General features: G+C 38.7%; 1 protein-coding gene across 1 annotated transcript in view; it reads right to left on the bottom strand.

The window, feature by feature from the left end:
* LOC121315585 (kinesin-like protein KIF3C) overlaps positions 1-12343 on the bottom strand; it is a 62680-nt gene extending 50337 nt beyond the window's left edge. The window contains exon 1 of the mRNA XM_041249811.1: positions 10487-12343. Within this exon, the coding sequence (XP_041105745.1) occupies positions 10487-11893 (1407 nt within the window). The 5' untranslated portion in view covers positions 11894-12343. The remainder of the gene's footprint in view (positions 1-10486) is intronic.
* Between the last annotated feature and the right edge of the window lie 205 nt (positions 12344-12548).

Consider the following 12548-nt stretch of genomic DNA (forward strand, 5'->3'; position numbering starts at 1 on the left):
CAATTTAACACAGGTGGAGGCCACTTAACTTGGTGTGTGATTTTGAAGGCAATTGGTTACACCTGAGCTAATTTAGGATTGCTATTACAAGGGTGGTGGACACTTATCCAACCAAGCTATTTCAGTTTTTATTTTTAATTAATTTTCTATAAGTTTCTAGAATTTTTTTTTTCACTTGGAAGTTGTGGGGTAGGATGTGTAGATAAATGAAAAAAAAAAAAAAAAAAAATTCCAGGCTATAAGGCAACAAAAGGTGAACATTTTGAAAGGGGATGTATATAATTTAAGAAAATGGACACTGTAGGCTGTACCCGGGGGTCACAGATTACTGTACTGTGCAAGTTATTTGCTATGCACTCTCCAGTAATAATATTATGTGTGTGTCTGTAGTAGGCCCAATTTTTTTTTTTAAATCCCAGTGAAAAGCTTTCACAGAAGTCCCGTTTACACAGAATTCTGCATTTGGAGACAATTAAATTTATGGTACTGTTTTGCATGTCAACTATATTTCCTGGTATGTGTGGTTTAGTTCATCTTACATAAAAAGCTTAACATGACCAACGGAACAGTCCAATCAATTATGTATTTTTATACTAATATTGCAAATCAATTTTTACAGCAGTTATCAGATGCATTTCCAAAGTATTGTTCCCTTCAACTTTTGTTTTATTATTACTATTACACATCATTGCACAGACTCCACATAAGTAAATTCAAATACATTGTCTATCAATGAGAAGTCTCTGTATAAGTGTACAATATATTTAAAATGTGATCATACTTGGAAATGTTTGCTTTAATAATAGATAATGTTGGTTTGCAAACCTACAATGGAAAAAAAAAAAACTACCTATGTTGTGTGAAGTGAACCCACCTACTCTACCAGTTAAGCAGTGTGTGCTGGAAAGCCTTGTCAGAACATGGGTGAAATAAGAGCGCAGTCGTGGTTTTACCAGACAATCTTTTTTCAGCTTTGTCAGCTCTTACTGTCACTTAAAATGTAATTTTTTGTTATTATATAATTCAATCTGAGTCATCCTGCGTATCCCCTATGACCCACTGAAGTATCCCTTGTTGAAAATACCTGTGGTAAAGTTTAGCAAAAAACACACATAAGTAAAGAGACATCCTGCACCTACCCACGCACACTGTTCATATGTACACATGCACATTCACGCAGAAACAGTAAGCATTTTATAGAACTAGGTACAGAAAACTGACAACTTGGTAGCCCAGAAGTGTTGATTTTAATGTTTTGCTTGTCTATTTCAATGTTCAGCAATTTCCTATGGTGGTACTGTTATTTTAATCCTTAAACTGCCAATATACTTGGCCTGAGTCGCACTGTGGAATAGGTCTCTGCTCTAGGATCTGAAGTCAAGTCCCGCTGTGATTATGTTGTTATTAATTGCACTAATGATTTTTTTTTTTTTTTTTTTTAATTGGATATGACAATTATCTTTTATGGGAAAAAGCACATTTTATAAGACTTGTATAACAATCTGCTGCAGTGCTTTCTAGTTTCAAAAGAAAGCAGCAGCCAGCGAATTCTAAGTTGCATAACTTAGCATAAGGCTGGAATTGCTCTGCTTTGTTTTTTTGTCAGAACTTCATGTGCTTCTTCTGAAAAGAGCTGCTGACTGCCGGTCTTTGTTGTGTCCATTTAAACGTTCCACACATTAGATGCTTTGAGTGACAGATTAGTACTGGCTGGTTATCCCTAACTCATTTGAACTGCTGCCATCTCTCTCTGCTTTCTCTTCATTCCATCACAGACTACCCTATCTCTCTGTCTGGAAACTGCGGTCACTACCAGATTAAAGCATACAACTGCAACTACACCAGGACACTGTGCTTTGTAATAGCGTGGATACAACTGGTTTAATTGTGTTTAAGATATAAAGTTCCATATGCACAATTAAAAAAAAACAGATTTGGTGTGGCTAAATATTGGACACTGCATGCATTCCTACATCATTCACAATGGAAATTAATATACAGGACATATGTTAGTGACTCTGATACAGAAGTAAGATAAATATCAATTCCGAGTAGTTAAGACAACACAACATCCTAGATTTCCAGCAAAGTTTGGCATATTAGTTTCTCAATTTTCAATGTTATTGTGCACTACACACTGTATTCTGTCATATCTTTAGATATATCAAATAATACAGTAATGGTTACAAATACTAAAAATACAGGTTGAGCAAAATGTCTAATTCATTCAAAAAGTAGCTTAATATATCCCATTCTTGCTTTAAAAGGGATTGTGACTGACAGGTAATTATATCCAAGAAAGAGTCTTTCTAATTATGAAACCCACAGACTATGCCATGCGTTCCCTATGCATAATGGAATATCTAAAGACACAGATAAGCCTATGCAGCTTTTACACTTGTTATTTTACAAATTCCAAATGTGGGTATTTACATACCCTTCAGTGGAATGTGTTGAGTGTATCAAGCACATCAATATATAAAACCAAACCATAGCAAACAGTAACAATAGTCAAACATTCAGAAAAAAAATGTGCAAGACAAATACAAGGAGGCAGACGTTTGCTATTGTGATGGTAGAAACTGGAAGATGATAGTGTTTGATTCGCAAGAAGAATCTGACATAATTTTAGAACTGGTAACGTAATATTATCTTCCTTTTGTGCAGACAGATAAGGAGGCTCAATGCATGTATGTCTCCACCTGCTACTCTCTTAACAATACACTCAAACCTGCATTTGGCAATCAGTAATAAATAACTAATTGTTAACTCCTGGCTGATGCTATCCATTGTCTGTCAAGTGGATTTATTTCCTATTACGGGTTTCTGTAACTACAGTACAGTATAGTATTCCCTAAGTAAACTTACAAAGAGTACATAGTTACTTATATGCACAAATATAAAAAATATGCTCGAACCCTTCATAACTTGGTTCGACACCAACATTGTCTATCCAAACTATGGCTTAACAAATTCCCCCCCAATATATTATATAGATATATATATATATATATATATATATATATATATATATATATATATATATATATACACACACACACATACAGCTCTGGAAAAAATTAAGACACCACTGCAAAATTACCAGTTTCTCTGGTTTTACTATTTATAGGTATGTGTTTGGGTAAAATGAACATTTTTTTTTTAATTCTATAAACTACTGGCGACATTTCTCCCAAATTCCAAATAAAAATATTGTCATTTAGAGCATTTATTTGCAGAAAATGACAACTGGTCAAAATAACAAAAAAGATGCAGTGTTGTCAGACCTTGAATAATGCAAAGAAAATAAGTTCATATTCATTTTTAAACAACACAATACTAATGTTTTAACTTAGGAAGAGTTCAGAAATCAATATTTGGTGGAATAACCCTGATTTTCAAGCACAGCTTTCATGCGTCTTGGCATGCTCTCCACCAGTCTTTCACATTGATGTTAGGTGACTTTATGCCACTCCTGGTGCAAAAATTCAAGAAGCTTGGTTTTGTTTGATGGCTTGTGACCATCCATCTTCCTCGTGATCACATTCCAGAGGTTTTCAATGGGGTTCAGGTCTGGAGATTGGGCTGGCCATGACAGGGTCTTGATCTGGTGGTCCTCAATCCACACCTTGGAGCATTGTCCTGCTGGAAAAACCAATCCTCAGAGTTGGGGAACTTTGTCAGAGCAGAAGGAAGCAAGTTTTCTTCCAGGACAACCTTGTACTTAGCTTGATTCATGCCAAAGCTGCCCGATTCCAGCCTTGCTGAAGCACCCCCAGATCATCACCGATCCTCCATCACATTTCACAGTGGGTGCGCGACACTGTGGCTTGTAAGCCTCTCCAGGTCTCCGTCTAACCATTAGATGACCAGGTGTTGGGCAAAGCTGAAAATTGGACTCATCTGGGGGTGCTTCAGCAAGGCTGGAATCGGGCAGATTTGTCTTTGTGAAGGATGCATGAATCAAGCCAAGTACAAGGTTGTCCTGGAAGAAAACTTGCTTCCTTCTGCTCTGACAATGTTCCCCAACTCTGAGGATTGTTTGTTCCAGCAGGACAATGCTCCATGCCACACAGCCAGGTCAATCAAGGTGTGGATGGAGGACCACCAGATCAAGACCCTGTCATGGCCAGCCCAATCTCCAGACCTGAACCCCATTGAAAACCTCTGGAATGTGATCAAGAGGAAGATGGATGGTCACAAACCATCAAACAAAGCCGAGCTGCTTGAATTTTTGCACCAGGAGTGGCATAAAGTCACCCAACATCAATGTGAAAGACTGGTTGAGATCATGCCAAGACGCATGAAAGCTGTGCTTGAAAATCAGGGTTATTCCACCAAATATTGATTTCTGAACTCTTCCTAAGTTAAAACATTAGTATTGTGTTGTTTAAAAATGAATATAAACTTATTATCTTTGCATTATTCGAGGTCTGACAAAACTGCATCTTTTTTGTTATTTTGACCAGTTGTCATTTTCTGCAAATAAATGCTCTAAATGAAAATATTTTTATTTGGAATTTGGGAGGAATGTTGTCAGTAGTTTATAGAATAAAACAAAAATGTTCATTTTACCCAAACACATACCTATAAATAGTAAAACCAGAGAAACTGATAATTTTGCAGTGGTCTCTTAATTTTTTCCAGAGCTGTATATATATATATATATATAATATATATATATATATATATATATATATATATATATGGATATGTATAATAAATACACACTCATATATATATATATATATATATGATATATATATAGGTATATAAATATATATATATATATATATATAAAATTTAAAAAAGGAAGAATGCTATTACCACTATTATAACACAACTTTGCTGATATTGTTTCAATTATTCATTATCAAATGAAAAGTGGTATCCATTCATTTTCATTTGGATACCAGAGTTGGAATAAAGAAACATCATAAATGCTCCGTGTGATTCACAGCACAGCACCGCACAGGCTGTGAAAGGGGAGAAACCTGCGCTGACTCTCGGCTGCACTCGAAAAGAGATGAGCGCGCTGTCTGAAACAAGCTGCGAGAGAACACAAGAAATTGAAGTGGGTGCGGCTCAGCACAGATGCCTGGCTGTTAAAAATAACCTCTGACAAAGGGAATGGTGTTCAGTGGCGGGATGGATACGCTTGTAGAAGTGCAGCAGCATTTAATCTCCTTTGCTGCACTGCAATGGTAACAGATTCAAAGTTGTCAAGCCAAACTAAAGTAAATGATTTATTCAGTGTATTGTAGGGCTCTGGGTGAGGAATACAAGGTGGATGGTGCACAACCCTTGTATGTAATCTTTCCATGGTCTCACTTCTTGTTAGGATTATGCTGTGCTAACCATTTGTGGTATTGCAGACGGTTTCTTTCTTGCGTGAAACTATACCATGCTACGACTATTTCATCCCTAGTGGCGGTCTGGTTTAAAAAAATCTTGGGTGCCACCAGGATTTCAACTGCAACCTTTGTCTTTCTCTGCTCTACAGATGTGGCAATCAAATCAAAGTAAAAACTGAACCACCTTTGTAATGTTTTTTTTCCATGGATTTGTATTTTTCTTAAATGAATGTTAACAACCTAAGTGCATTCATTGAAGCATTGTGTCAGGCATGATTAATGGAGTGACATCAACAGTACGTCTTTACATAGCTTCATATATGTGCTGTGTCATGTAATAATAGAATGGCTGATGTGTACAGAGTATAAAAGGAGAGCAGTGCCTGGTTTACATATGAGTTATGATATTAAAATCTCAACTTTGTATTGGAATTGCAGCAATTTGTTCAGGGGCAAAGCCATTATGCAGGAATGGTTCAGCGTTCATGTCCTGCTGAAATTACAAAGGAATATTTAGCACTTTAATTAATAAAAGGCTTGGGCTGATGAGCATGCTGTGTCTGCAAATTATTAGAAATGCGATAGGGAAGAAACTGAAACTGGGTAGAATAACTACTGCTCTCCTAAACAATCCAACATTTCAGAGATGAAGAGTTTCATTAAGAATGGACATTGTGTTAAATAATTGATTGCCATAATAATTTGAAAGCAGAAGTAGCTGCCATTACAGTACATTTTGCAACTTTAGTTTTTGAGAATTTAGTCTAATTTATCTGTGTAATTTAAATTACAATAAACTTAGAAGAAAATTTTGATGAATTTAGCTAACAAATGAATCAATACTGTATCCTATTATAAAGAAAGTGCAAAAGGCAAAGGCCATCAATCACTCAAACAGTATAAAACTATCAAGAAACTACTTAGGACAGAAATTAAACTGGTTCTTCCTGCAACTAAGTTTGTTGCTAGTTTTATGTGTTAAAATTATTGTATTCCTCCTAGGAAGTATGCTTTTGCACTTATTTTAAAATCCCCATAAAAACTTTGTAGAACCTGCCATTACAGGAAAAACTGTCCCAGTCTACAGTATAACATACAATGTTGCACTGCCCTGCCTTTCATCTACAGCATGCTGCTCTGGCACTTTCTTGATTTTTGTGAACTGGCTCAAGTAAAGCAGAACAATAATGAATTCATGAATACCCTGTCATAATTTATATTCCTATTAAACTGCCAAAGCCTGGTAAGTTTATTTTTTAACCATTATTATTGTGATTAATGATTTCCATTACATGAGAGTAGGTGTGAAAACTCCATGCTGATCCTTGGACTTGGCTCTTGCCAAGATAAGCACCAACTAAGACAGAGCTTCTTTTATTGTAAACTATTGTGATCCATCTGCATTTCCTTCCATCTGATGATGCAGATATCCTTCTGCCTGGTGTTGATGGCTGAAGTGTAATGCTGGCTCCAGGGATCAGCATATTTTATCTCCCTGCACACACATAAATTAATACATTAATTGTGGTAGAGAAGCATTGAGATTTAAAAGAAAATCCAAACTAAAGCTTTATTTTTCAACAAATCAACAAACAAACACACAGCAGTTGCTTCATTCTACTGCATTTATGGTTTTGGCCTCAACGAGGTGCAAAAGCAGGAGGAGAAGATGAGGTGTGTAAAGGCTGGGAGAGTGTGGAACAACGCAAGATCGGCTGGCAAGACCTATGGCAATGGAACAGAGCAGGTTCCGTTTTCTCATCAGATCAACATACGATGTTCTCCCATCACCACAGAACCTAAACCTCTGTGTGGGTGAGGATCCCTCATGTCCTTTGTGTTCATCATCTGCAACATTAAGGCACATTTTGACAGGATGTAAGGTGGGTCTTAGCCAAGGACGGTTTACTTGGCGCCATGACCAGGTGCTGCGATGTTTGGCCTTAGCATTGGAAGACAAGTGTAACATTACCAATAAGTTTCCACCAGTTCCATCAAAGCATTACACACAAAAGAGAATATTCCTTTGTGTCTAGGAGAGCAACCACCAAGAAAATGTGTTAAAACCATGCCTCGCCCAGGACAACTGGAAGCTGATAGAGACTGGAAAATGCTGGCAGATGTTGGTCAACGGCTTATTTTTCCACCTGAGATTACCACCACTAACCTTTGACCAGACATTGTCTTGTGATCTGTATCAACACGCCTTGTTCATCTGGTACAGTTAACAGTGCCATGGGAAGATGCTGTGGATGAGGCGTATGAGAGGAAGAAACTTCGGTATGCTCAGCTAGCTGCTGAAGCGGAACAGCAAGGATGGAGAGACGGCTGAGACAGAAAGATTCTGGCTGGGGATCTCAAGCACAATAGAAAGACTAGGGATGGAGGGGGGTGATGCTGGGACACCAGAATCGATGTTGAGCCCTCTTGAGGCTAGTCAACAAAACATCGAGGAGGGAAGGTGCCCACTTGAAGACCCCAGAGATGTACCCTACTTAGCTCAATATAGACAGTTGTCATGCTGATGCGCTGATGAGACCGCACTGTGGTCGATCCCCAGAGCCAGCTTTACAGCCGTTGTGTGTGCTGATGCATTGGGAAGGCAAAATAAGCTGATCCCTGGAGCCAGCATTACACTTCAGCCATCAACATCAGGCAGAAGGATATCTACATCATCAGATGGAAAGAAACTGAAATGGAGGGAGATGCAGATGGATCATATTAGTTTACTGTAAAGCTACATCTTAGTTGGTGCTTATCTTGGCGAGAGCTGAGTTCAAATTAGCATGAAATTTTAACATCTACTCTCATGTAATGAAAATCAATCTTACAATGCCTCATAAATAATGATACAGTTTATTAAATTATCTAAAAACACTGACAAAGTCAACAAACTATACAGGAGTCATAAACGCTTTAATCATCCTTGCCTATGCCTTCTCAAGGTTGTCAGTCAGTGAAGACAGTGAAGTCAAGGCTGTCAGTCAGTGAAGACAGGAAGCCTCCTCGATGTTAAATATGGCTTGCAGTGACGGGGACAAGATTGCAGGAGCTTTCAGCCTACCACACTTACACTCCAGAAATTTATAAGCCACATTTACAGCATTTCTAGTAGCGAGGACTGCCTGGAAAACTTTCTTACTGATGTCTGATATTTGAGTTAATTACACCAACACCTGAATTATTTTTGAATCCTAGGGTGGTAAGTACTATCTATGCAACTCCCCCTTTCCATTAAGGGTATTGTGCAAAAGGGGGGAAAGTCTGAAAAAGGTGGGAAATTCATTCACCAATAGGGGGCTTTTATGAGCAGTATCTGGCAACCCTGCTTGGAAAAACATGGAAACAACTCCTTTTTCACCAACTCCAGTTGTCCATCAACTCAAGTTCTGGGAGTATTCAGACTACGGCTGTCCGTTAAACCCCGAAATAGCAATTGGGCAAACAAAATTGAATCGTTCAAATAAATATCGATGATTGTACCACCCACATAAATTTTCGCTCCATCCCTCTCCCCTCGACATGATTATTTTAATATCACTGCAGTTAAGTAAAAGCTTGTGAATGCGAGGGATAATTACGCATTGGTAGCGTCAGAAGAAAAAATAAACACAACAACCTTCACAGCAAGCCTAAAGCAAGTTTAACATACTACAGAGGTGTTACTAAAATATTTATTCCAAACAGATTACAGTACTTGAAATGTAATTTATATAAACTAGACACGAGTTTATGAAAACCATCTTTTTTTTTTTAATTCAGTGACAGCTGCAGCATCACACGTTACATTTTGTTAATACGGTAAAGTTACTACCTAACCTTCACTAACTGTGAAACACACAATGCAGAAATCCCTGCCTAAAACATCGTCATCATAATAATTATACAAATAAATTGATTGCATACCCGCTATAGGTCAAGTTGATCGTTACTCCAAAATTGTGTTTAACATCACAGATTTTTTATTTTATTTTTTAACGTTATTGAATATTGTAAAATATTCATTATATAAACAGTTAATTTTTAACTCCAAAGAAGAGCAAACTATATACGGTCAGTTTTCTTCAATGTGCACAATTTATTTACAGGCTGTTTGCCAGGAATACAAGCCTGTCGTCCTGCTCTGGATTCAAGGTGACATGTTTTTTTGTTTGTTTAAATCCAATACACAGAGGGGCGTACTTACAAAGCATTTTCAAAACTGATTCGCTGGTAGGATGAGGCCTGCAAATCAGATGCTAGTTAACACGAGCAGGAAAAGAAGAGCACGCCCACTGCTTGTTTGGAAGAAATACTGTAAACAGCAAGGCAGGGCGTTCGGTGCAATTTTGTTGATAAACTTAAATAATGTTATTAACTATGCACGTTACAAAAATGTAATTATTGAATCGATTATCCAGTATTTATATGGATGTATATAATGATGAATGGAATCGATCGACATAAAGTTTCAAGCAGGTTTCCCCTTATAAAAGTTTGACTACCCTCAGGTATTTTACTTAGTAAAAAACTGAAAATCAACAGACTGTTGTTGTTAGTTAGTATTGATCAGACATGCTTGATCAATCACACTGTTATTTCTTGCTTTGGTCACCTTACGGTTATCAGGCTTTAAGTTTCATAAATAAACTCTTCCTAAATACTGTAACACTTAGGCCTCATCTTTGAGTGTTGGCAGCTTACCTAAACATGTGTGTGTTACTGATGGATAATGGCTATCCATAACCTGGGCCTGCCAATAATGTTTTAATGTATTACTAAATTTGCTGACATAACTATAGTTCCCATATCCAAAGGTATTTGTTTATTTTTTCAGGGTTCTACACAATTGAGCTTTTATGGATTTTTCCATAAGATACTGTATGCTGGATATACACAATACGGTTAGAATGACATTTGAATAAAACATAAAACTGTTACTGTTAAACAGGCTAACAAAATAACACTTAAGCAATAGTATTGTAAGTTTAAACCAGAACCTGATTATATGGGTCACATGGTCTACACCACAAACCAGCTCATGTTGGAAAACAAACCTTTGCGCATCCCCATTGTGGTTGGTAAGTGCTTCTGTATTTTGGTTTTAGGAACTACAGTATGCAAAAGTCCAGAAGATATATGGTGACACCCACCTTAAATTTTGCTGTGAGATTCTCTGTGGCCTCCTGTTCTCTCCTCAAGTCATCCATCATTCTCTCCTTCTCATCCAGCAGTTTATGCTTCTCATCAGCCACCAGGCTGCGGTCGTCCAGGATGGCTGCTTTCTCCAGCTCCAGGTTCTCCTGCTCTTTCAGGTAGTCCTCCACGTCCTTCTCCACGCTGTCCTCTGACTCATCCTCCCCCTCAAGGTCTGTGACCTCCTCCCCATCCAGCATCTTCTTAATCCTCCGGCTGTTCCGTCTCCTCTTCTTGGTCAGCACCCCCCGTTTCTCCAGCTGGGTTTTCAGCCTGGCGATCTCTTCCTGGAACTCTCTCAGCAGGGCGTCTTTGGGGTCCTCATTCACACGCGGCTTGTTTTTAATGTTCTTGGCCCTGTTGGCATACCTGAGGGTAGTCAAACTCTCTTCATAATTGTAGGCGGCAGGGCCCAGGGTGGCCACCATGATGGTCTTGGCATTGCCTCCAAGGGAGTCTTGCAGCAGGCGGGTCAGTTTAGAGTCTCTGTAGGGTATATGGGTGCTTTTGCCGTCCACCAGAGCAGATATGACATTGCCTAAGGCGGACAGGGACAGATTTATCTTAGTGGCTTCCTTGAGACGTTCCCCCCGAACACCGGTTTTGCTCTGCCGCTCACTGCCAGCCAAGTCTACCAAGTTCAGTTTGCCCACCCTAATGTGGTTTTCACTATCTATGCCAGTCTCGCTGCACTCAACTGTGATGACAAAAATGGCATGGGACCTGGAACTGTGCTCATTCATGTTGGTGAAACCAATGGACCTGGCTTGGTTGCCCACGTTCATAACGTGTTCTATCTCCTTGACATTTTTGGTCACAAAAGAAGACAGATCTTTGATGTAAACTCCAGAATCTGGGTTTTCTTTCAGCTCTGGTTTTCTGGACTGGTCTTTGCATAGAAGATCTCTGATTTCCTCTTGGTATATTTCTAGATATGATGCCCTTACCAAGTACTGTTGGTTTTGGGATCTGGATATATGGGTGAAGATGTGCTCAAAGGAATTTGGGATAATACCTCTCTTTTCTGGATCCATCCATGCACCTTGCATTGTGTATGTTTTGCCAGTTCCGGTTTGTCCATAAGCAAATATGGTCCCGTTGAACCCCTGCAACACGGAGTCTATAAGGGGTCTAACGGTTTCATCATACAGGTCGCTTTGCTTTGAGCTGGCATCATAGACAGCATCAAAGGTGAACGTTTTCAGCAGCTCACCGGGTGCAGATTTCGGGTTCCGAACAGTCACCTGGCCTAATTTCACATCCATATTCACAATTTGTTCGTGCCCTGCTGCTTCTTCTTTCCGATTCAAAGGGCGACATCTCACTACCACTTTCACTGTCTCGCAATTTTTCACTTTAGACATTGTTGCTGCTTATTAAAATAATTGCAACTTTAATCAGAAACGTCAATCATAACAATGGATTCATATGCGATCGCGCAATAAGCTAATAATACCAATAACATCAGTGCTGCCGTTCTGCATGATCACGCCACAGTCTGAATGCAATATAAGTCAATTCAATACGAATAACAGACTGCTTACCGCATAACAGCCTTCAAATCAATGATGCACGGCAAAAAAGACAAGCCCGGTTCTTAAAAAAAAAAATAAAAATAAAAATTGTATATATTAGAAATAGTCCGTAGATGGCAACGCCTATATTTGAGTTAGAGTCGTGCCTGTTCTGTACGCTAGTCGGTGTAAACAGCTGGTACTGTGATGCAGAAGGATGCTGCTGCTGCTTCTGCTAGCAGCTACTAGAAGAAAATCCAACCAGCTACGTTCAACTGTTCAGCCCACAAACACATTGGGTGCGTTCACTGAGACCATTCTGCGCAGATTCCATGCAGAATTTGATTAATTTAGCCAATGACCGTCTAAGAACGATCTCCTTCAACGCACCCATTGGTTAAATTGGTAAGATTTTACACAGAATCTGCGCAGAACGATCTCCGTGAACGCACCCATTACCTAATTTCTGCTCCACCCACTTACTGCTGACGCCACGACCAGTCTA

The sequence above is a fragment of the Polyodon spathula genome, chromosome 5, assembly GCF_017654505.1.
Source record: "Polyodon spathula isolate WHYD16114869_AA chromosome 5, ASM1765450v1, whole genome shotgun sequence".
Taxonomy (NCBI): Eukaryota; Metazoa; Chordata; class Actinopteri; order Acipenseriformes; family Polyodontidae; genus Polyodon; species Polyodon spathula.